Source organism: Mastigoproctus giganteus, chromosome 3 (assembly GCF_048544385.1).
Source record: "Mastigoproctus giganteus isolate SK-2022 chromosome 3, ASM4854438v1, whole genome shotgun sequence".
Lineage (NCBI taxonomy): Eukaryota > Metazoa > Arthropoda > Arachnida > Uropygi > Thelyphonidae > Mastigoproctus > Mastigoproctus giganteus.
The window spans coordinates 99909375-99935632 of record NC_143577.1 but is presented as its reverse complement, the minus strand read 5'-3'; the positions used below and the strand labels follow the sequence as shown (position 1 = coordinate 99935632).

Sequence of the window (26258 nt, the reverse complement as noted above, 5' to 3'; positions counted from 1 at the left end):
AATCGAAATGGCTTCTGAAATATATTAACTGTTATTCAGAAGCCATACATGGTTCTGCCATCTCATGGTGATAAATAGAATTATTGAGGATAATCGTTTGGTTTCTGAAAAGAAAAGTGCTAATCATATGCTCTGGTACTAAAATTGAGAAAATTACAGAAAGTGGAGTTGATCAGTCCTTTGAGCGGATTATTTAGTTTGTATTATCTCAAACTCATAGATAATCTAGCCTCATAAACTGAAAATGCCAACGCTTGCTCAAGAAACAAAATGATCTGAATATGACCACAAGGAACTGCCATCTTGGCAAATACTGTACCAGAATAGTATTTTCCAAGATGAATAGAATAGTATCCAGAATATGCATATGTAGCTGTAATCTACACATGCTCTTTCTTTCTGCTTCAAAATTAAATGAGCTACCTTAACTCTTAATTTTTAATAGGGTTAAGATTCATTAATTTATGTAATACACTTGATGCAAACAGATAAAAGGACTACTTGGTGGGATGCAGCCCTACATTCACTACTCAACTATATCAGTAAAACAATCAAAAAACCTTGACACAGCTATGAAATATCTCAAAACGCCCACTGAAGCTTTGTTCTGAAAGTCTAAAATGATGAAGAAGCTAACAACTGAATCATGTTTAGTTTTTCTGACAGCAAAGATCAGTCAATTCATTTCAATCCTGCTGAATTCTCTATGCTGTTGAGCCTTATTGCAAAATTAGTATATTTTCCTCAATTAAGCTAGGGATCAACAACTAATGGCAACTGTTATGCAGAAGGTTTTTCTCTGCCCCAATCCCAACAGATCCATCTGTATCCTCACCTCTGAAAGTAAGCATTTCTCAATGAAGGTTAAATCAGCAGGATAACACTGATATTTCCAGTGCCATGACATAATTCTGCAATAGGCTTTAAAAATCTCTTCAAATACTGGGAAAAATGTTTGAATGTTGACGGTGATTATGTCATGGCAAAATTTTTATAACTACGCAATTTCTTTTCGGTATCTTATGAAAATTCTGTAACTTTTGAAAATAAAACATTAGAGTCCTTTCTTTCAGAATAACCCTGATAAATATGTATTCCTACATTACAGTAATCTGGCAAACAGGACCCCTATACTTCAGAGTGAATTTGGCCCTTCACTTTTTGAAAGCTTACCAACCCCTGCATTATGCTATCAACCTATTATGGTGGAGGTGAGCACCCAAGTATGAGCTAATATAGGCATGGTAAGGTATGTTGCCCATAGCTCACAAAAGAAGATAATAGGTGATAAATGATTTTCATAATAAAATCCCACTATTTCTGGAAGCCAGAGCATAGTGTCCAAAACCATGTCTAGACTCCACAACAAAGTTCTAGCCTTCCTTTTCTTTCTTTCTTTACTCATTCCACCAAGTAGCATAAAGAAGACTTTACACTGCAGTGGCAAATTTCCTGTTACATTTTGTTCATTTTAAGTGAAGATTTATATCAGCATGATTGTTACATCCAATAATCAAATATGTCAGGTATAACTGTGCATTCACTTTATTATCAAGATAATCTCTTTTTTAACTAATGTCCATTCTTTTCAATATATTCTTCCTTATAAATGCCATAGGCATATTACCAAATGAGAAGAAAATAGAATACAGGAAATCCCCAACTTACAGAAATTCGACTTTATGTAAGTTTTTGCCGGCCGGTGCAAATTTAAAAAAAAAATCGGGGAAACGTGTTTTGCATCCCATAGGAATAAATGGAGGTATCGTGAAAATATCGTAATGTGAACCCATTAACACTGTTTTTTTTTTTGTTTTTTTTGTAATTCGTTCCAAGTCCTTGGAAGTTGAAAATTTCACTATATTACTAAGCTATTTATCTCTCTAAAAGGTCTTATTTATAATGGAAATTGCACTACCCTTCCATCGTTATCATATGTTCCCATCAATTTTGAACCCCTTTGTGATATTTTTCTAAAGCACGTTTCTGGAGGTCAAAAAACAAAAACAATTTGCACTTTCCAATTTATTGGGCTTTTCTGTTAGTGCATCTAATTATAAATGGGTAGTAAACTCGATCTTATTGCATTTGCGATAACTGCAATTGTGTGGGTTTTTACGCTATTATAGTGAAATGTGTTCCCCTTCACTGAAATCTTCAATCATATAAAAAAACATAAATTTTCAGAATCTTCTCTTAATTCCTATTTACTTATTACTATGGTGAAGGGAAAGGGACCAACGGAAAGTGCAAGTGCTGGCAGAAACCAAACAAAATTGATTTAGATACGAAGATGAAAATGAAGTACGAAGCAGGACAAAGTTTGTCATCTATTGCAAAGGAATTAGGTCTCACTGCTTCAACAGTGTATACTATTTTAAAGGACAGTGCACGTATAAAAGAACATTTCAAAGGATCAAAGCACTTGAGATCAACAGTGATCACAAAACAGCATTCAGGTACTATATCAAAGATGGAACAGCCGTTAATAATATGGATGGAAAATCAGATTCAGAAGAAAATGCCCCTGAGTCTAATGGCCATTCAAGCAAAAGCAAGAAGTATTTATAAAGATATTAAGGATAAGTACGGCAAACCCCAACCCAAGTTCATGGCAAGCAATGAGTAGTTTAATAAGTTCAAGCATCGTGCTGGTTTCCACAATGTTAAAGTATGCGGTGAAGTCGCCAGTGCCGATTCTGTAGCTGCAGAGAAATTTTGTGATGTGTTGGAAAATTTATTGATTCAACACAGTTTTTTTCTGCATTGCTATTCAACGCAGAAAATTTTTAACGTTGACGACATTGCTCTGTATTGGAAAAAAATTCCGGATCAAACATACGTTGCCAAAGAAGAAAATACAATGCCAGGTTTCAAGGCATCAAAAGATAGGGCCACGCTCTTGCTTGGGGTTAATGCAGTCGGAGATTACAGATTAAAACCACTGCTTGTGTACAATTCTGGAAATCCTCGTACATTTAAGGGCATCAATAAAGTCACCATATCCATGTTTGTTTGTTTGTTATTTGGTTTTTAGGAGCATTAACAACTAAAGCCATATTGCTCCGGGGATATGCAGTGGTCATTCCCTGACCTTTCCGCATCCTCCGTATTTGGTGGTCACGGGCTCGAACCCCAGTCTAATCAAGAAGCGTGTTACAGATAAGATTGTAAACGTTGCAGAGCTACTTCAGTTGGAGGTTGATGCCAAAGACACGGAGAAGTTAATAGAGGAAGAAGAGAAGGAATTATCTAACGAAGAACGTATTGACTTGCAGGCAGCAATAGTGAAAGAAGAAAATGCTGAAAAAACTCAAGATGAACCAAAATGAGGAGCTGAGACGCTTCATCAGAGAGATGGCAATGGCATTTCGTGAAATTGCATCAGCAATAGCGAGGTTTGAGAAGATGGATCCTGACAGTGAACGATTCTTAAAAGTTAACAGAGGGGAGTGAATGATATGCTTGCTTGCTACAAAGAAATCTAAGATGAAAAGAAAAAAGCCACTGTCCAGTCATCCATTAATATGTTCTTTTGTAAGGTTGAGCGGCTGACTTCTAAATCTACACAGCCCTCTACTTATCAGCTGAAGATGTTGATTCTGACAACGATACTAGAGAGGTAAAACTTGCTGACATTATGCCTGTCTCCTCTCTTTTTTTGTAATTTTATAATTTTTAAATTGCACGCTTTTATAATTTTTCCTGTGCATGAGATAAAAAATTGAAATACAATAAATAATGCTATTTACACATTCGTCGAACATTTCTTTTTTGATTCAATCAATTCAGTGAACACAGTTGCGAGTGCTGCACAAGCATGGAGGGAAATTCCAACTTACGTAGTGTTCCGCGGAATGTAACCCTTACATAAGTTGGAGAGTTCCTGTATTCATACATAAATAGTACCTCACACTATTATGTATAAATCACAATATTATGTGTAAAATATACACATGTAATTTATTACAATAATGTTAACTGCACTAACAAATTAACATTAATAAATTAACAAATTACATATTACTAATTTTATCTACATATATTTACTTCAGAAAAAATAGACACATGAAAAATGGACATAAAAAATAGACACATGAAAATACTTACAAAATAATCCCACCAAAACTCTTTTGGAAGAGCACCAGGACATTACAAAAAAAAAACTGGGACAATTGCAGAAAAATGTAACATCTGATCACTCTAAACATTAGCATTACTAGAGGCATTTGATGCAAGAAAGCAAGCTTATGCAGCATCAGCCAAAAAAAAAAAAAAAACCACTTCACCCCTCTGTTCGTTCGAAATACCTGTCCAGCTCAGCCTTCAACTTATTTAGGCTATCAACTTCCACGACAAGGGATGGAAGTCTGTTCCACCAACTAACCACCCGCTGGCTAAGGCAAATTTCCGCACGTCTATCCTACATCTATCTTTCCTCAATTTGAATTTATGCCCTCTCAGGTGATTATTCTAAGCAAGAGGAAGAATCCCATCAGCATTGAGCATACTCAAACTATTCAAGGTTTTATACACCTCTATCAGATCACCTCGCTGGTGCCTAGTCTCCAGACACTGTAATTTGCAAAAATTAAGCCTTTCTTCGTAGGAGCATGGAGAAAAATTAACTAATCTTGTTGCCCTTCTCTGTACTCATTCCAGCAGCTTTACATCCTTCTTGAAATGAGGCCTCCAGACCTGTATACAGTACTCTAGGTGTGGCCTAACCATTGCTTTATACAAGGGAATAATCACCTCCTTATCCCTGCCAGAAAAATTCCTATATATCATTGACAATACACCATGAGCTACTCTTGCAGCCCATCTGCACTGCTCAGAGAACTTCATATCTGCCTGCACAACCACCCCAAGGTCCCTTTCATTCTCTACCACTGTCAGTGTAGTACCACAGAGTTGATATGTTGCTCTGGGGTTGCTGTTTCGCATATGTAGTACTTTACATTTTTCAAGGTTAAACTTCATTTGCCACCTCTCAGCCCATCTGCTCAACCTTTCCAGATCCTCTTGGAGCAGCATAGTGTCAGTAGTCTCCTTGACAACCCTGCCAATCATCGTATCGTCTGCAAACTTGGACATTAAGCTTTATATACCATCATCAATTTCATTTATAAATACAGAAAACAATAATGGACCCAACACTGAACCCTGAGGGACTCCACTAATAACATTAGTCCACGATGAGCAGTATCCATTGATTACCACTCTGTCTTATGCCACTCAACCATCCCTTTATCCATAGCAGCAATTTGCCTCCAATTTGTGCAGCAGTCCAATTTGTGCAACAGTATCAAAAGCCTTTCTAAGATCCAAGGATATAATATCAAAGTTATTCCCTTCATCCAGTTCTTTTGTGACTGCATCATAGTATCCAATCAAACAGGTCAGGCAAGACTTCCCCTTAACAAAACCATGCCGTGTCCGAGCTATAACTGAAGTCTTGTCTAGATGATCCTGCAGTGTTTCTTTAACCAGTGCCTCCATTAATTTTCCTGTAACAGAAGTTAAACTCACAGGTCTATAATTACTTGTGTCAGCCTTTGATCCTCCTTTGTGAATTGGGGTCACATTTGCACGTCTCCAGTCTATCGGTACCTCCCGAGTCCAAGGAAGCTCTCATAATTATGGCTAAGGGTTTGCTTACTTCCTTTGCTGCCTCCTTTAATATAACTGGATAGATCCCATCCACGCCAGGTGCCTTTCTTGTGTTTATCTTCAACAATTTCTCCTCCACTTTACTCTCAGTTATTAAAGATTCTCTAGCTTACTGCCAGAGTTGAATACACCTCTGGCATTCCCCTCAGTGAATAACTCCTCATGTGTGAATGTCGATGCAAAATATTCATTTAATTTGTTAGCTACCTGAGAAGGATCATCAACAGTTCACCCATCGATATCAAGTGGACTAATCTGATTCATCCCCTTCCTTCTAGAGTTTACATAATAAAGAACTCTTTGCTGTTTTTCTTTACATCCCTTGCCAAAGATTTCTCGTAATCTACCTTCGCCTGCCTAACCTCCTTTGTAACTTGGTTACAGATCAACTTGTATCTATCATAGGCTTCTGTGTCACATGTTAATTTGTATGTATCCCATGCATTTTTCTTCTCTGCCATATGTCTCATTAGTTCATCTGACATCCATTTAGGCCTAAACCTTGAACAATATTTCTTAGTTGGTATGTAAAGCCTAGTAGTTTCCAAGATAAGTTCTTTGAATGCTTCCCATTTTGAATTTGCTGTTGGTAACATCATCAGTTGGTCCCACTGTATAGAATTTAAATACTGTCTCAGTCCATCGTAGTCGCCTTTACAAAAGCAATAACCCTTCCCTTTACCCCTAATGGTAGTTACCTCTCTGAGTAAATCCCACTTCAGCACACTGTGATCACTGCCACCTAGTGGTTCCTTTATCTGCAGATTCTTAATGCATGAAGAATCACTACTGATAATCAAATCAAGAGTATTGCTCCCTCTAGTTGCCTCCTGAACATGCTGATTTAGAAAACAATCATCCAATAAATCCACAAAAGCCTTGCTAGTGTATGAGTGACCAACCCACAAATTCCAGTCAATATCTGAGAAATTAAAATCCACCATTATAAGACTCTCTGATTTACTGGCCCACTCTATTTCCCTGTACAGTTTCTTATTATACTCATCAGAGTCATTAGGCCTATAGCACACTCCTACTCTCAATTTTGATCTCCCAATGCTTATGTCACACCAAACTGACTCGACACTGCAATGTCCAGCGATGTCGACTGGCTTCACTTCCTTGGATTTTATGTGTTTCTTAACTAATAGCATAATCCCTCCTCACTTCCTATCCTGTCTATCCTTTCTGTAGACGTACTCCCCAAATTCCAGTTTTGCGTTCCTTATATCTGTGTGACACCACATATCTGATATCCCAACAATATCTGCCTTGGATGTTTTGAGCAATACCTCAAATTCATCAAATTTATTTACTAAACTCCTAGCATTGGTGTACACACAAGTATACATGCACTTGTTTCTATTCTTAGCAATCCTAACACAACCCATGTGTTTACTTGTACCGCAATGACTCCCAGCAGTCTCTGAAATATCCTGCATCTTGTTTTTGAGGCTTCTGCTCATTCCAATAGAAGCAGTCGAAGAATCACTTTCACCTCTGCCAGTGGCTACTGTTAATCTATTAGTCTTTGTCTCCCCCCAAGCTAGCAGTTTTCCGACCCACCTAACACTGCCTCGATAGCATCAGCAAATATTCTTGTACCCTTTCTATTTAAGTGTATCCCATCCCTGTAGAAGCAGTCTCTCTTGTTAACAAGTACAGTCCAGGCTGAAAAAAAATTCTACCCCTTGAGCCTTGCACAATCTTTCCAGGGCCGAATTGATCGACAAGGCTGTCATCATATACTCCATCCTATCGTGTCTGGGCAGAATTGCAGACACTTTCAAATTCAACCGTAATTCACGGCTTTTTTTCAACAGTGACCTGTGCTTGTTAAGTAATTCTGACGGTCTCCTACTCTTGATATGATTAGTGCCAACGTGTACAACTATATCACCTTTTGTGCCCTTAAAAGATGATATCCACTCTACAATGTCATCAACCTTTGCCCCTGGCAGATCTAGGGAACAGCTACAGTCGGTGATAGGCAATAGAGCAAATAGGCACTAGTTTCTGCATCTCCTTTAATGCAAGTGAATTGGCAACACTGTACTGTATTTCTGCAGTTATTATTATTATTATTATTAGCTATATGGTGCAAGGAAGCCTGAAGCTTATGCTGCCCCAGCCAAAAAAAAAAAAAAAAATTCCCAAGTTACCCTGAGAGAGAGAGAGAGAGAGAGAGAGAGAGAGAGAGAGAGAGAGAGAAAGTAGAAGGGAATCACCAAGAAAGAGAAGAATGATGATATCCAGCTCAGAACCCTAGGTGTGCCAAGCCCATACTCACCAGATGTGAGCCCCCAGGGTTATTGCACTATTACTGGAACTGACTAAGCACAAATGATGGAAACCACTGCACCTCTCACTACCAGCATGTTAGCTGTACATCATGTCTCTGTGCATGGACCTCAGAGAACTTCTCTATTATTTACAGTGGAAAATTTCTGTGATGGCCACTGTATATCATCTCTTTCACTCTCATGTTCCAGTTCCTCAAAAATTTTCAAAATGGATAACAAAAGTGATGTAGGAGAAAATAGAACAATATGAATTAAGTAGTTCTTATTCATTTTTATGATAAAATGGTTTCAATGTAACATGCCAGTGCAGCATGCTGAAAATCTGATTTTCCTGTTACAATAATATACCCTCCCAACCAGCAAAACTATAATCCATAACACCATACCTACCTATCAAAAATTTCAACTGCAGAATATTTCACTACTGTTGATTCTTTTAGTTTGCTACAGGTATTAAAAATCAATTCCACAGCAGAGCCAGTTGACCAGTTATCCTTTAAAAGAGGATATATCTTCATTACATTTCTTCAAATATTTATTTATATAAATCTAAAAATATCATGGCTATTTAACTTTAATTCATTTTTAAATATAATTATAGAAGACAATTTTAAATAAAAATTATTTTCATTCCATCAATATGTCCATATCATGTCAGCATTGTCAATCAGAAGGGGAAACATGAGGGCCATCTGACTTCAAATAGATTTTTTTTTTCTCAATAATTAGTGCATCTGTAAATAAAAAGATTATAAAATTTAAACAAAAAATTTTTTTACAAATGTCCAAAATGTCCAAATACCATTTGAACAAGAAGCAAGTTTTCTACTCGTAGCCTGTTCAAAATCTAGTTTGGACTGATTAATAACTGCTTTACAATTGTAGTGAGCTTTTATAGGCAGAAAATGAACCTGGAGATTTGGATGCAAGGCAACTGCAACATTCGTATTTTGAACAGCCTTAGTACATTTTTTGGAAAACAAGGTTTAGATAAAGGACAAGATTTTAAGGTGGAGTGTGTAATAGATGATTTCATCCCTACAAGAATAATTTCACTGACACAATCTAAGCAAATGTTTACATGAGCGTATGATAAAGATTATGTTACATATAATTATATATCTGGTTACAGGCAATTAACATCTGATCTAGGAATGAAAATATGCCTAGACCTAACATAGCAAATACTGAAGGGAAAAAAAAAAAAAAACCTTACAGCTGAATTGTGAGAAGCTAAGTTTGGTTTGGTGTTTAGTGGTGCATGAGCATCTTTGGCCATGATGTACCAGGTCTCTGTGTTTATGAACACTTTGTGCTGAAATGTTTCAGTTTGGAATAGGCTAAAATTCAGCAATGTCTAAGTTTCTTATTGAAAAGGCAGTTTTTATTTGGATTATGCATTGCAGTTTGTATATTTTATGTCATTACAGAAAGTTCTAGTAGTTTCTTGCATTCAGAAATATAAGCACAAAATGTTATCTTTGTACCCTAACACTTCTTTGAGAGTAAGTTATTCATGTGTCTTAAGCATTGAAAACCTCTATGACATGTTTCAAAATTTGGGCATTCTATTATGAGTAGCATTCTTCCTGTTTCTTTGATCTAGAGCAGCTTCTTCCTGTCTCCTTGACCTTAAACTGGTGACCAATCAATTTAATTTCTGTTTTATCTGGAAAAGTTTGTTTTCAATTTGTTCCTGCCATTTTGTCTGCCATTGCATTATACAGATATTGTGGATCAATGGTTTAAAATCAGCATACAGTATTTTAAAGTCTTCTGTCAAAGTTGTAGTTGATTTTGCAGCTTAGTCAGCTGCTATGTTGCCTATTGCCCCTTTATGACCTGGTACCAAGCAAAAGTAGCAGTCTTTGATTAGTTTAAAGAATAGGGTTAGTATATCTCAGACTTTCCCCAGAATTGGCAAGTCTGAGATATACCAACCATTGTGATTATTGCTGCTCCTAAGTGACTTCCAGATTTTGAGCTGTTTATATCAGCAGAAAAGGTTACAAATTTAATGTGATGAGCAGTACATAACTGTTAATAATTTTTGTCAGATAAGAACTCTCTTCCTCTCAAGCGTTTAGGGCATAACTCTCTTCCCCAATTTTGGAGTAGAAGATCACTGATTATCTGTAAAAACATTCCCAAAGTGGAGGTGAAAGTTTTGCAAAGAAATATACCGATACATTGCTGTTCAGTTCATTATTGTTTTGTTGAGTTACTCTTTAAGATGGATGTACACAGGTGGAATTGCTTTCTTGGGTGTATGCTTGGTACATGGCTTCCCATTGCAGGAGAAACAGGACTGGCCACACAGGGTAGTCCAATATAGATTTTATTTTATATGCATAGTTCAGAATCGGTTTCTGTTGTCTGACAAATAGCAGTGATTCACCAGTTTCACTGTACATTTGGTTATCTCTGGTGCTATGGATTGCTATGTGACATACTGCATCTAGGTATTCTCAGTCTGGCTGAGTCATGCAGTGGACCCCCATAATCTAGTTTGGATCTTGTTGTAGCAGTAATGCTCAAAGAAAACTGAATTTTTCTAAGCATACTGTTTGTAGTTGTTTTAAGTGCTCAGGGAAGGTTAATTTCTTGTCAAATATTAGTCCAAAGCATTATATAATTGTTTGTACTGGAAATGCTTGTCCAACCAGTTTCAACTGTGGGTCTTGGTGGAGGTTACATTTTTGACACAAGTGGATTGATGTTGTTGAATGGACAGTTGAAACCCGTTGTCTAGAGCTCATTTACCAACATTGTCTTTGGCTTGCTGTAGTTGTTCATTTATTCACATGCTTTGAGAGTGGAAAAAAATTGTGAAATCACTTACATAGAGATCACTGTCTGCTGTAGGTGGTAATTTTTCTGGTACGGTATTTATTTTTATGGCAAACAGTGTGGCATTAACACAATGAACAGGTCGCTGGGGAACTTCTTCTTGATGGAAGTCTCCACAGAGGGGGGGGGAGTGAGGAGTTCATACTCAAACTTGAAAGTTCTATTCATTAAGCTCCTTTCCCTTAGTCCTAATGTATGTATGCCTTTCAGAATATATTACTTCCATGCCATGTCATATGCTTTTCTACATAAAAGCAGCTGTTACCTCATGTTCATATATGATGAATGCATTAGGTATGTTGGCTTCCATTTTAACATTTGATTTAATATTGATCTATTTCTTCTGAATCCTCATGTATATTGATTAATAGATTGTTTTTGAAATACCAGTTCAGTCTATTGTTGATCACTTTTACCAGGATCTTGCACATGCAACTATTAACAAGCAAAGAGCAATGTGGGAAAAAGTTGAGAATTAACAATGAATTTCAAAGTGTCAGCAATTCAGCCCAGACATGATTAGGAAGGAGTATATGAAGAGAGCCTTGTTGATTCGGCCCTGGAGAGAATGTGCAAGGCTCACGAGAAGACTTTTTCCCAGAGTGGTCTGTGTTTAACAGGAGAGACTGTTTCTGCAGGGATGAGATACACTTAAATAGAAAGGATGCTAGAATATTTGCTGATGCAACATAGGCAGTGCTAAGCAGCTTGGAAAACTGTAAGCTTCGGGGGGGGGGGGGGATACACAGACTAATAGACTGACAATAGTCAGAGGCAGAAGTGAAAGTGATTCTTGCACTGATTCTATTGGAACATGCAGCAGCCCGGGATGCAAGGTACTTCAAGGCTTACTGTGAGTCATCATAGAACAAAGAAATATTATTATTATTATTATTATCATCATTAGCCATATGGTGCAAGGAAGCCCGAGGCTTTTGCTGCACCAGCCAAAAAAAAAAAAAAAAAAAAAAATTTCTAACTTACCCTAAGAGAGAACAAGAGAAGTAGAAGGGAATCACCAAGGAAGAGAAGAATGATGATATCCAGCTCAGGACCCTGGGTGTGCCAAGCCCATACTCACCAAATGTGAAATGTGAGCTCCTGGGGTTTATGTAGACTAAGTTAGGGTAACTAAGGGCAAGAGCGGCTGCATGTACACCAATTCTGGAACATACTAAATAAATTTGAAGTGCTGGTCAAGACATCAAAGGCAGACGTTGTTGGGATATCAGAGACATGGTGCCACTCAGATATAAGAGATGCAGAATCTGAATATGGGAGTACAATGAACACAGAAAGGGCAGACAGAACAGGTGAGGGAGGTTGTTATGCTCTTAGTTAAGAAGCGCAAAATCAAAGACAGTGCATCAGGTCGACATAGGTGGCCAGTGCAACGTTGAGTCAGGTATGAAATAAGCACAAGGAAAACAAAAATGAACTGAAGAGATTTGTGGCACAGAAGAAAAATGCATGGGATTCATATAAATTATGAGGTGATACAGAAGCCTATGGTATATATCAGGGGTGACCAATGAGTCAATTGCAGCTTTAATTTCGGTCGATCACGAAGAATTTTAAATATAAGATCATCCCTCAATTTGCACTGTCAGGTATACTACCAAAATTTTATATTGCACAGCCGGTTTCACTACCTGCACGTTACTTTTTTCATTTATTTTTTATTTTTTTTTTTTTACGAAGCTTCAAAAATAGGAATGAAGAGCAGATTTTGAAAATTTATTTTTGTTTTTTTTTGCGTGATTGAAGATTTCATTGAAGGAGAAACACATTTCACCATAAAATCCCACAGAATTCCAGTTGTCAGTATTATTGCAAATGCAATAAGATTGAGTTTACTACCCGTTTATAATTATATTGCACTAACAGAAAAGCCGAATAAACCAGAAAGTGAAAATTTTTTTTATTGTTTTATGGTTGTGAACTCCAGAAATAGTTTTAAAGAAATATCACAAAAGGCATTCAAAACTGATTATTATAAGGATATAACCAAACACAGCAATAAACAGTGGTGTGTTTGTCCGGTTATTTTGGAAACAACTTCCTCATTCGGGAATCCTCTTCATCAATTATACTATGTTAGCTATTCAGACAGAATATTTTTCTGCTTCGCTCAACTTAAAAATGTTTTAATCAGTAAGCATTGCTTTTGTTGATTTAATAACTGGACAGTACTTATACATTAATTTAATACCTTTTGATTTAAAATGAATACCACAAAAAAAAAAGAGTAAAATGTATCATTTTCATCAAGAGTGTGAACTAGAATACTTTTTTTGTAATGGTGAAAGAAAAATGTTGCTGTTTGATTTGCAATGCTTCTGTGGTTATACCCAAAAAAGGAAATTTAGAAAGGCACTCCAACGCACTCCAGGGTAAATACCAATCGGATTTTCCGCCAAATAGTGACCTTAGAAAAAATAAATCAGAACTTAAATCCAGATTATTTGCAGAACAAAATTTCTTCATGACACGTAATTTACAATCTAAAGCAGTAACTGCAGCATCATTTAAAGTGAGTCATCTTGCAAAAAAATGCAAATCATTTTCTGATGGTCAATTCATCAAAGATGCATTTTTAGGAATAAATGATTCTCTTTTTGAAAATTTTAAGAACAAAAATGAAATGAAAAGTACCCTTCAAGATCTGCAATTATCTCGATATACTGTGATGCGACGCATCGAAAAAATGAGTAAAAATGTGAGCGAACAATTGTGTGCTGATATTGCTAATTGTGTGTCCTTTTCTTTACAACTGGATGAATCTACAGACGTCAGTGATACAGCTCAGTTGCTCGTTTTTATTCGTATGTTTTTCGACGATTCTGCTACTAGAGAACTGCTGGGTATGGTTCATTAAAATAAAGAACTGCAGGTCTTGATATCTTTAACTCATTGAAACATTTTATTGAAAAAATTAAATGACCACTATTTAAGCTTGTATCAATAACACGGAGCTAAAGCAATGATGGGGCATCTTAACGGATTCATTGCATTGTGCCAAAAGGATGATGAATTCCAGATTTTTTGAGTTATCACTGTATCATCCACCAACAAGTGTTAGCCAGCAAAAAATTAATACTAAAAGTGTTGTGGACATCGCTTTCAAAATTGTGAATTCCATCAGAGGAAAAATCTTTCAGAGGAGACTTTTCAAAATGCAACTCAATGAAAAAGAACCGGATCTGATATTACACACAGATGTGAGGTGGCTGAGTCGGAGTAAGTTTCTACAGAGATTTCGAAATTTGCTGAATGAAATTAAAAAATTTGTTGATCAAAGGGGAGATAATTATCAGCAAGCTACAAGATATGAAGTGGTTGTGTGATCTGGCTTTTTTGGCAGATTTTACCAGTAAATTAGGTGATCTGAATTTGGAATTACAAGGAAAAAATAAAAATGTGGGTGACATGATTAGTAGTATTTCTGCATATAAATATCAATTTTTGGCAATGGCTAAGGATCTCAAAGGAAAAAAAATTGACCATTTTACAAATATGCAAGATCATTTGCAAAAATATCCTGTTTTTGAATTAAACAGTGAGAATATGTTTCTGAAATTGAGAATGTTGTGGACGATTTTGAAACCAGATTCAATGATTTTAAAACAATTGAAGACATTGTTCAATATATTTCTTATCCATTTAATGTCAACTAAAATAACAATATGGCACATAAAACTACTTGATGTTTAGGCTTAATTTTAAGGCCTTAAGTGCAAAGGCACAAAAGAGATAAACCATGATCCTTGTAGATGAAACACTGTCCTTCCCAGTAGTTCTTCATACATTAAGATATTTGCCCCTTAAGATAGGTCAAATTTGACTTTCAAATTTTGAGTCAATCTTTGAAAGAAAATATCTCAACCAGAAAACAAGTATAAGAGCTGATATTTAGTTAGGCTGAATTCATGCAGTTGATAACACCAAGATCAAGCAGGCACCCTAGGCCACTTGACATGGAATGACTCAGGAGAATCACCCCCTTCGGTTCTCCCCTGAACCACAGCACTCCTGCTACTTTGTGCTTGCTTACTTGCTTTGCAGCTCTGTTCTAGGGCATGATTTCAGTTTAAATACAATTTAATTGATTAATAATGAAAATTAATCAATTTAATTGATTACTTGACAATACATGAAGCTAATAGATTCCTAAATATGATCATATGTATTACACTATAAATTTTACATTTGCAGAGTTTTAAAATACAGTAAACCCCCGCTATTCGCGGTATCTATATTCGCGGTTTCGCCGATTTAATATAAAATGAAACCTAAAAAAATGTGAATTTTAAAGCGCTGTGAATATTTTCCGTCATAAAAAACATGGGCGTGGCTAAAATTATCTTGCCCGCTCAAAACAGCGCTCAGTGGGTGGGGGGAGAGGGGTGACAAAATCGCGAGCATGGATGTTTCTCGCTAATCCTTGTTCAGTATGTGTTATGCGCTTGTCATGGAAGGTTTCGTCGTTTGCTTTTAATTTATATGCTTATAAATTGAATGAATTTATCAATTTATAAATTGATATGCTTACAAAAATGATAAATCTACCGTTTTGCAGTGTAAAACAGACTTTTTTGAGTGTGTTAACGGAACAAAGTGACTTTATTGTGGACAAGTTCTTTCTAACCCCTACAAAAATATGGCTACGAATAACAAGGGAAATGTGAAAATATCAAAGAAAGTGATGACATTAGTGAATAAAATTGAGTTATTAGATAAAATTTTTAATGGTGAAAGTGTCTCCTCAGTGGCAAAACATTATAAAATCAATGAGTCAACGGTACGATCAATCAAAAAATCGGAAGAAAAAATCCGCCGTAGTGTCCGTGAAAACGTGCTAATTGCTTCAAAAATTTGCTCTGTAACTCGTGATGTTAAATTAGAAAAGATGGAAAAAGCTTTAAATCTGTGGATAGAAGACCGAACTCAAAATAAAATTCCGTTAAGTTCACTCATCATCGTGAAAAGGCAAAACTCCTTTATCAACACTTTAGCAAAACTGGTGATAGCACTGGCGGGATAAGTTTTTTTTGCTAGCAAAGGCGTTGGTTTGAAAGATTTGTTTGAAATTTCTAATAAATATTACATTTAATATTAAATTGTTTCTTATTTTCATTTCGATGCCATATGCTTGCATTTCACTATGTACTGTCTATGTACATAGTCATATTATGAAGGTACATATAATACATACATAGACAAAATTTTAGACTAGTTTTTCTTATATATTTCATACTGTGGAACGGAACCCCTTTATTACTATGGGAGCCATAACTCAGTATTTGCGTTTTCGGTATTCGCGACACTTCTCAGGAACGTAACCCCTGCGAATAGCGGGGGTTTGCTGTAGTTATATTCTTACTAAAAGTAAAATTTCTTGGCTAAAAACAAAAAATATATGCCGAACTACATGACTGAACCTTTGAACTATTTATTTTTCACAATTAAAACACCCTAAAATTCCAATGTACTACTAGCTTTCTATGATATTCATGTCAAAACACTGATAAAAAAAAGTTCAATGAATATTAAGTTGTAATTTACAAATTCTCTAGCTTAATTGAAAAATAAGTTAATTAATATGACTAACTATTAAGACTCCATAAGCTTTAACAAAGAAAAAAAAATACAACACCAAACTGAAAGGCGCCTCCATAGCCAGGTGGGAAGGAGCAGCAGTACGTAGCACACGCTTCTTGATTAGACCGGGGTCCGAGCCCGTCACCACCAAATACGGAGGATGCCGAAAGGTCAGGGAATGACCACCGCATATCCCGGAGCAATATGGCCTTAGTTGCTAATGCTCCTAAAAACCAAATAACAACAACAACCACCAAACAAAATTTTGTAGTGACAAGACTAAATAAATTCACTATTTCAAGACCTATTTTATAGTCGCCTGTAACACAAGAAAGGGATGGTTGCAACTTGTATTTTGATTTCTGAAAATTTCTAGTTTCTTTAATTATGGAATAACTAATGAAAAATAAAATTTATTCGTTCACCTTCTCTTACTTAAACAAAAAATCCATCCTCCAGTTTGTCAATAATTTTTTAATAATCTTCTTATAAAAATCTAGCACAATCTTGACGATTTCTCCTTCTATAGAGAATTAGTTATGGACATAACCAGATCATGTTGAACTGTATTACATTTCTTAAAAAATGTCTCAGTTCTTTTGAGGATAGAAAAACTGATCTGCTTTTCTACCTTCAGAATGTTCTGCTTTGGCTGTTGTCAAGGGAATTGTAATTAATATATTCCATAATTTTACACATTTCTTTAAAGTGCATTTTAGGTTGTTTGTTTGTTTGTTATTTGGTTTTTAGGAGCATTAGCAACTAAGGCCATATTGCTCCGGGATATGCGGTGGTCATTCCCTGACCTTTCCGCATCCTCCGTATTTGGTGGTGACGGGCTCGGACCCCGGTCTAATCAAGAAGCGTGTGCTACGTACTGCTGCTCCTTCCCACCTGGCTACAGAGGCGCGCATTTTAGGTTGTTTTTTTTTTTTTTTCCTTAGAAATTCAAACATACTAACAGGCCCAGAAATTATGCTAAATTGAATTATGCACTATATTGAATGCCCTTAACATGCTGTGTCTGAATTATTATGCAGTCTTGTCCAGATGATCCGACAATGCTTCTTCAACCAGTGACCCCATTATTTTCCCTGAAACTGAAGTCAAACTAACAAGTCTGTAATACTCAGTCACCCTTTGTTCTACCTTTGTGAAAAGGAGATACATTTCCACATCTCCAGTCTGTGGGGGCTTCCCCTGAGTGCAAAGATGCTCTCATAATTATGGCTAATGGTTTGCTTACTTCCTGTGCCACCTCCTTTAATATAAATGGATAGATCCCATCCAGCCCAGGTGCCTTTCTCATGTTTAACTTCAACTATTTCTCCTCCACTTTGCTCTCAGTTATTACAAAATCATTTATCTCCCTGTTAAAGTCTGGTAAACATCTTGCCCACTCCTCCTTAAATTACATCTCATGTAGGAATGTAAAAGCAAAATACTCATTTAGTTCAGCAGCAATCTGAGAATGATCATCTACAGTCAAACCACTGATATCAAGTGGGCTAATCCGATTCATCCCCTTCCTTTTAGAGTTTACATAAGTAAAGAAGTCTTTGCTGTTTTCCTTTGCATCCTTTATCAAAGATTTTTCATAATCTGCCTTCGCTTGCCTAACCTCTTTTGTCACTTGATCACTGACTAGCCTGTATCTACCATAGGCTTCAATATCATGGATGTCATGTCGCCCTAGTGAATGGAATAAAGGGTTGCTTTTATGAAGAAAGGCTAAAGTTTTGCAAATTACAGTGTCTGGAGACTAGGCACCCAAGGTGATCAGTGAGGTGTATAAAGCCTTGAATGGTTTGAGCATGCTCAATGCTGATGGAATTCTTCCTCTTGCTCAGTATAATCACCTGAGAGGGTATAAATACAAATTAGGAAAGACAGTTATAGGATAGATGTGTGGAAGTTTGCCTTTAGCCAGTGGGTGGGTGATTGCTGGAACAAACTTCCATCTGTCATTGTAGAAGTGGATAGCTTATACAGATTCAAGGCAGAGCTAGACAAACATTTAGAGTGGGTGGATGAGTGAAATGAGAAGGGGGTGTGTGTTTTTTTTTTTTTTTTTTTTTTTTGGCTGATGCTATATAAGCTTGCTTACTTGCATCATCTGCCCTTACTAATGCTAATGTCATACCTAGCAATTTATGTGCATACCATGCATTTTTCTTCCCTTCAACGAGTCTCATTAGTTCATCTGACATCCATTTGGGCCTGAACCTAGAGCAGTATTTCTTAGTTGGAACAAAATGCTTAGTAGCTTCAAAAATTACTTAGTTGAATGCTTCCCATTTAGAATTTGCTGTTGGTAACATCATTGGTTGGTGGCACTGTACAGAACCTAAAAAATCTCATAGAGAACACTGTAGTCACCTTTACAAAAGCAAAAACTCATTAGTCTCATTAGTTCATCTGACATCCATTTGGGCCTAAACCCAGAATAGTACAGGGTTGTTAAAATAAAAGTATCCCTATGTAGAGGGCTCTGGAAGGAGTTCTAAGGCTCGTACTGAAGAGAAATTTGCACAATTTCTCTTTGAAAAGAAAATTGTACAACAGGTACAATAAAGAATGTGCTCGCCATTTAATGGAAAAAAAAAATTAGTTACAAAATTTGTCACTATATGGCCGTGTGACAATACAAATCACTTGAACAGCACTACAATTGTTCAATGTGTTCTCCATTTTGGTCAACAACAGTTTCCATTCGAAGAACGGCATTTTCTACAGCAGAACGTAATATGTCAACTGGAATAGCCAGCACCAGACATCTAATACTGTCCTTCAGATCTGCCAGAGTTTGACATCCTTACTGATACACCTGGTTCTTCAAAAAACCCCACAACCAGAAGTCACGTGGGGTGAGGTCTGGTGATTGGGGGTGGCCAAGATTTCTGGAAACAATGGCTGATGACCAGTTCGTCTGTAACGTGTTCTCTTACCAATCTTTGGACAACGGTGGATGTGGGGTGGTGCACCATCTTGATCAGAAGGTATACATGTTGTTACAGCTCTGTTATTGTGAAATTTGCCAACATTTCATAATATCGCTGTCCAGTGACGGAACAGGTGCGGGGTCCAGTCAGTGTTACCTGTTCAAAAAAATATGGCCCAATCATGAATGTGGCCGTAAATCCAAACCACACTGTCACTTTTGGAGAATTCAATGGGACCTCCTCTTGGATAACTCAAGGGTTTTCTGTTGCCCAAATGCGACAATTGTGTGTATTCACTTGTCCATTTAAGCAGAAGTTGGCTTCATCACTCCAAAGGATGTTCCATGGCCAAGTGATATCCACTGTCATTCGCACCAGAAACTGAAGTATGTTGTGGAACGAATATCCGCATCAAGCTTAATGTCCAAGTTTGCAGACGATACAAAGGTTGGCATCTTGTAGTATGTGCATCTTGTAAGGACAGTACTGCAACACTTGACACATTACTAGCCTTACAGTGGAATACGGCATGTCCACTTCATGAGAAACAGCTGGCACACTTGCACAACCACATGGAGATTGACTTGATAAATCCACGACAGCCATAGCCACATCTTTAACACGAGGAGTTCACTCGTTTTTGACCTCTACCTGGTTGAACACCAAGATGTCCTGTCACTTCAAATTTCAAAGACAGCACCAACAGTCGTAGGTCCACACTCTATGCACTTCTCAGGACAGAATTCTCTGATAGCTGCAGCTGCATTATTGCTGTTCTGATAGTACATAGTACAGCTTCACTAATAGCGCCTTTTCCTACAACGTTGTTGGCATTGCTGCTGTAGTGCAGGCAAACATCTGCTGTAGTGCAGGCAAACATCTGCTGTATGATTTTGAAGAGACTGCTTTGCTTTGCTTTTATACAGTGCAGTAGAGCACAGTAGTGGTGCTGCGGCAATAACTTACAATTATGCAAATAACGTAAGTTATTTGCATAATCGTAACTAAGATAATTATGTGCCATACAGTGACAAATTTTGAAACTATTTTTTTTTACAATAAATGGCGAGTGCATTCTTTATTGTAACTGTTGTCCAAATTTCTCTTCAGTACAAGCTTTAGAACTCACTCCAGAGCCCTCTACATAGGGATACTTTAATTAACAACCCTGTATTTCTTAGTTGGAAAAAAAACCCTAGCAGCTTCTAAGGTTACTTACTTGAATGCTTACCATTTAGAATTTTCTGTTGGTAACATCATCAGCTGGTCCTACTGTATAGAATTTAAAAAATCTGAGACCACTGTAGTCACATTTACGAAAGCAAAACCCTTCCTTTTACCCCTAATTCCAGTTAAATCTTTAATAAAATCCCACATCAGCACACTGTGATCACTGCCACCTAGTGGTTCCTTTATCTGTAAATTCTTAATGTATGAATAATCACTGCTGATAATCAGATCAAGAATGTTACTCCCTCTGGTTGCCTCTCTAATGTGATGCTGTAGAAAACAATCATCCAGTAAATCCACAAAAGCCTTGCTAGAGTGCGAGTGACCAACCCACAAGTTCCAGTCAATATCTGGGAAGTTAAAATCCCTCATTATAAGACTTAGAACGGAACCACTAGGTGGCAGTGATCACAGTGTGCTGATGTGGGTTCCAGCCAGTTCCTTAAAAGGGTGACAATAATTAGATGGGAGGGATTTGTCACCCTTTTTGGGAACTGGCTGTATATGAGCAAATTTTCAAGAAGGAAAAACACCTTTGGAATAAGAAAGTTAAAAAAGGTAACAGAGAACAGGCATAAGTTCAGAAGCACGTTTTGAGAACAACTGGAGAAATACCATCAAGCAGCTGGAATTTTCTTAGCATCAAGATTAATCAAAATCTTTCTGACATCCTTTTGATGGAAGACCACAGGAAGCAACGAATGGAGTATATGGTGGAATAGGACCAGGGTATGTCTGCCAGGGGCAAAGGTTGATGACGTTGTAGAGCGGATATCATCTTTTAAGGGCACAAAAGGTGATATAGTTGTACACGTTGGCACTAATGATATTAAGAGTAGGAGACCGGCGGAATTACTTAGCAAGTACAGGTCACTGTTGAAAAAAAGCCGTGAATTAGGGTTGAATTTGAAAGTGTCTGCAATTCTGCCCAGACACGATAGGAGGGAGTACATGATGAGAGCCTTGTTGATCAATTCGGCCCTGGAGGGACTGTGCAAGGCTCAAGGGGTAGAATTTTTTTCAGCCTGGACTGTACTTGTTAACAGGAGAGATTGCTTCTACAGGGATGGGATACACTTAAATAGAAAGGGTGCAAGAATTTTTGCTGATGCTGTCGATGCAGTGTTAGGTGGGTCGGAAAACTGCTATTTGGGGGGGATACAAGGACTAATAGATTAACAGTAGCCACTGGCAGAGGTGGAAGTGATTCTTGCACTGCTTCTATTGAAATGAGCAGAAGCCTGAAAAACAAGATGCAGGATATTTCAGAGACTGCTGGGAGTCATTGCGGTACAAGTAAACACATGGGTTGTGTTAGGGTAGCTAAGAATAGAAACAGGTGCATATATACCTGCGTGTACACCAATGCTAGAAGTTTGGTAAATAAATTTGATGAATTTGAGGTATTGCTCAAAACATCAAAGGCAGATATTGTTGGGATATCAGAGACGTGGTGTCACACAGATATAAGTAATGCGGAACTGGAATTTGGGGAATACAATGTGTATAGAAAGGATAGACAGGACAGGAGGGGAGGAGGGGTTATGCTATTAATTAAGAAACACATAAAGTCCAAGGAAGTGAAGCCAGTCGACATCGATGGACACGGCAGTGTCGAGTCAGTTTGGTGTGACATAAGCATAGGGAAATCAAAATTGAGAGTAGGAGTGTGCTATAGGCCTAATGACTCTGATGAGTATAATAAGATATTGTACAGGGAAATAGAGTGGGCCAGTAAATCAGAGAGTCTTATAATGTGGGATTTTAATTTCCCAGATATTGACTGGAATTTGCGGATTGGTCACTCGCACACTAGCAAGGCTTTTGTGAATTTATTGGATGATTGTTTTCTACATCAGCATGTTCGTGAGGCAACAAGAGAGAGCAATACTCTTGATCTGATTATCAGTAGTGATTCTTCATGCATTAAGAATCTGCAGATAAATGAACCACTAGGTGGCAGTGATCACAGTGTGTTGAAGTGGGATTTACTCAAGGAGGTAACTACCATCAGAGGTAAAGGGAAGGGTTTTTGTTTTCGTAAAGGCGACTATGATGGTCTGAGACAGTATTTAAATTCTATACAGTGGGACCAACTGATGATGTTACCAAGAGCAAACTCAAAATGGGAAGCATTCAAGGAACTAATCTTGGAGGCTACCAGGCTTTACATACCAACTAAGAAATATTGTTCAAGGTTTAGGCCTAAATGGTTGTCAGATGAACTAATGAGACATGTGGCAGAAGAAAAATGCATGGGATACATACAAATTAATGGGTGACATGGAAGCCTATGGTAGATATAAGTTGGTCTGTAACCAAGTCACAAAGGAGATTAGGCAGGCAAAGGCAGACTACGAAAAATCCTTGGCAAATGATGCAAAGAAAAACAGAAAAGAGTTCTTTACATATTTAAACTCGAGAAGGAAAGGGATGAATCAGATTGGTCCACTGGATATTGATGGTTCAACAGTTGAGGATCCTGCTCAGGTGGCTAACAATCTAAACGAGTATTTTGCATCTACATTCACGCATGAGGAGTTATTCAGGAAGGAGAATGATGTAGGTAAAGTAAACATTGGCAGTGAGCTGGATGATTTTGTAATAACTGAGAGGAAAGTGGAGGAGAGATTGTTGAGGATAAACATAAAAAAAGGTACCTGGGGTGGATGGGATCTATCCATTTATATTAAAGGAGGCAGCAAAAGAAGTAAGCAAACCCCTAGCCATAATTATGAGAGCTTCTTTGGACTCAGGGGAGGTACCCATAGACTGGAGATGTGCAAATGTAACCCCAATTCACAAAGGAGGATCAAAGGCTGACACAAGTAATTATAGACCTGTTAGTTTAACTTCTGTTCCAGGTAAATTACTGGAGGCACTGGTTAAAAAAGCACTGCAGGATCATCTAGACAAGAATTCAGTTATAGCTCAGATGCAGCACGGTTTTGTTAAGGGCAGGTCTTGCCTGACCAATTTGATTGGATACTATGATGTAGTCACAAAAGAACTGGATGCAGGGAATAACTTTGATATTATATATTTGGATCTTAGAAAGGCTTTTGATACTGTTGCACATGGAAGACTGCTGCACAAATTGGAACAGTGTGGCATTGGAGGCAAATTGCTGCTATGGATAAGGGGATGGTTGAGTGGCAGAAGACAGAGTGGTAATCAATGAACACTGCTCAACGTGGACTAATGTTATTAGTGAAGTTCCTCAGGGTTCAGTGTTGGGTCCGTTGTTGTTTTTGGTGTTTATGAATGATATTGATGATGGGATATCAAGTTTAATGTCCAAGTTTGCAGATGATACAAAGGTTGGCAGGGTTGTTAAGGACACTACTGACGCTATGCTGCTGCAACAGGATCTGGAAAGGTTGAACAGATGGGCTGAGAGGTGGCAAATGAAGTTTAACATTGACAAATGTAAAGTACTACATATGGGAAACAGTAACCCCAGAGCAACGTATCAACTCTGCGGTACTACACTGACAGTGGTGGAGAATGAAAAGGACCTGGGGGTAATTGTGCAGGCAGATATGAAGTTCTCTGAGCAGTGCAGACGAGCTGCAGGAGTAGCTCATGGTGTCTTGTCAATGATATACAGGAATTTTTCTAGCAGGGATAAGGAGGTGATTATTCCCTTGTATAAGGCAATGGTTAGGCCACATCTTGAGTTCTGTATACAGGTCTGGAGGCCTCATTTCAAGAAGGATGTAGAGCTGCTGGAACGGGTACAGAGAAGGGCAACAAGATTAGTGAATGGAACAAAGGGTTGCTCTTACGAAGAAAGGCTTAAGTTTTGCAAATTACAGAGTCTAGAGACTAGGCACCGGCGAGGTGATCTGATAGAGGTGTATAAGGCTTTGAATGGTTTGAGCATGCTCAATGCCAATGGGATTCTTCATCTTGCTCAGAATAATCACCTCAGAGGGCATAAATTCAAATTGAGGAAGGACGGATGTCGGATAGATGTGTGGAAATTTGCCTTTGGCCAGTGGGTGGTTGGTTGGTGGAACCGACTTCCATCACTTGTTGTTGAAGTTGATAGCCTAAACAAATTTAAAGCTGAACTGGACAGGTATTTCGAACGAACGGAGGGGTGAAATGGGAGTGTTTTTTTTTTTTTTTTTTTTTTTTTGGCTGATGCTGAATAAGCTTGCTTTCTTGCATCATATGCCTCTACTAATGCTAATGCTATACTGGGAATTGTGGGAGGTAATTTAAAAACATCATCAATACATAAGTTGGAAGAAAAATAGGATGGTAGTAGGTTGGCTTTATCTTTGGCTGAAATGGCAATAGAATCTTCTAGTTTTGACAGAGGTCGGAACAGAGATGGGCAAAAGTTGTGGCCAACAGCTTTGGCAGGAGACCAAAATGCTTGGCTACCATTTGGAGAAGAAAATTTTCTACTCTTAGTCTGTTTGAAATCTAGTTTGGATTTGGACTGATCAATAACTGCTTCATAATTGTTGCAAGCTTTACTGTAGGCAGAAAATGAACCTGGAGATTTGGAAACAAGCCAATTACAATATGTAACATTCTTCTCTTGAACAGCCTTTGCACATTTTGAAAAACCAAGGTTTAGTTAAAGGATGAGATTGTAAGGTTTAGTGTGGAATAAACGATTCCATCACTGCAAGAACAATTTCACTTACACTATCTGAGCAAATATTAACATCAGAAGAATTGAAACAGTAACCAGACCAAGGAATAGAAGGAAAGAAATATCGCAGAGCATCCCATTCTGCATAATTGTAATGCCAAACATCACTAGGCTGAGAATGGCCACAAGAGAAAGGCTCCATTGGAGAAGAGATCATCACCAAGTTGTGATCTGAGGTGCCTAGAGGACCACTCACTTTTACCCTGTACTTAGAAGGGTTGTTTGTGCAAAAAGATCAAGCATGCTGGCCGCTCGCTTGATCTTTTTCTAGCACTGTCTGGTATTTTGGTAGGTAAATGAACAATTTGAGTGGTCACCAGTAGTAGTAGTAGTAGTAGTAGTAGTAGCAGTAGTAGTGGCATGTGATGCAAGAAAGCAAGTGTATGAGCTTATGCAGCATCAGCCAAAAAAAAAAAAAAAAAAAAAAAATCACACCCTTGCCTCCAATCCAAATGCCTGTCCAGTTCCGCCTTAAATTTATTCAACCTATCAACTTCCACAACGACAGATGGCAGTTTGTTCCAGCAATTAACCACCCGCTGGCTAAAGGCAAATTTCCGCACATCTATTCTACATCTGTCTTTTCTTAATTTCAATTTATGCCCCATTAGGTTAGTAATCTGAACAAGTGGAAGGATCCCATCAGAATTCAGCGTGCTCAATCCATTCAAGGCCTTATATACCTCAATCAGATCACTGCGCAGGTGCCTAGTCTCCAGCCACTGCAATTTGCAGAACTTAAGCCTCTCTTGGTAAGGATCCCTTCATTCCCCTCACCAATCTTGTTGCCCTTCTCTGTATACACTCAAGTAAATCTACATCCTTCCTAAAATGAGGCCTCCAGACCTGTACACAGTACTCAAGGCGTGGCCTGACCATTGCCTTATACAGAGGGATAATCACCTCCTTTTCCCTGCTAGCAAAATTCCTATATATCATTGACAAAACCCCATGCCTGCCCTGGCAGCCTGTCTGCATTGCTCAGAA

General features: G+C 37.7%; 1 protein-coding gene across 1 annotated transcript in view; it reads right to left on the bottom strand.

Annotated features, from left to right (window-relative positions):
- The window catches only part of LOC150088184 (cyclin N-terminal domain-containing protein 1-like), a 133337-nt gene that overhangs the window by 91719 nt on the left and 15360 nt on the right, over positions 1–26258 (bottom strand). Inside the window, exon 2 of the mRNA XM_090370063.1 lies at positions 8367–8470. Coding sequence (XP_090226189.1) covers positions 8367–8470 — 104 coding nt within the window. The remainder of the gene's footprint in view (positions 1–8366; positions 8471–26258) is intronic.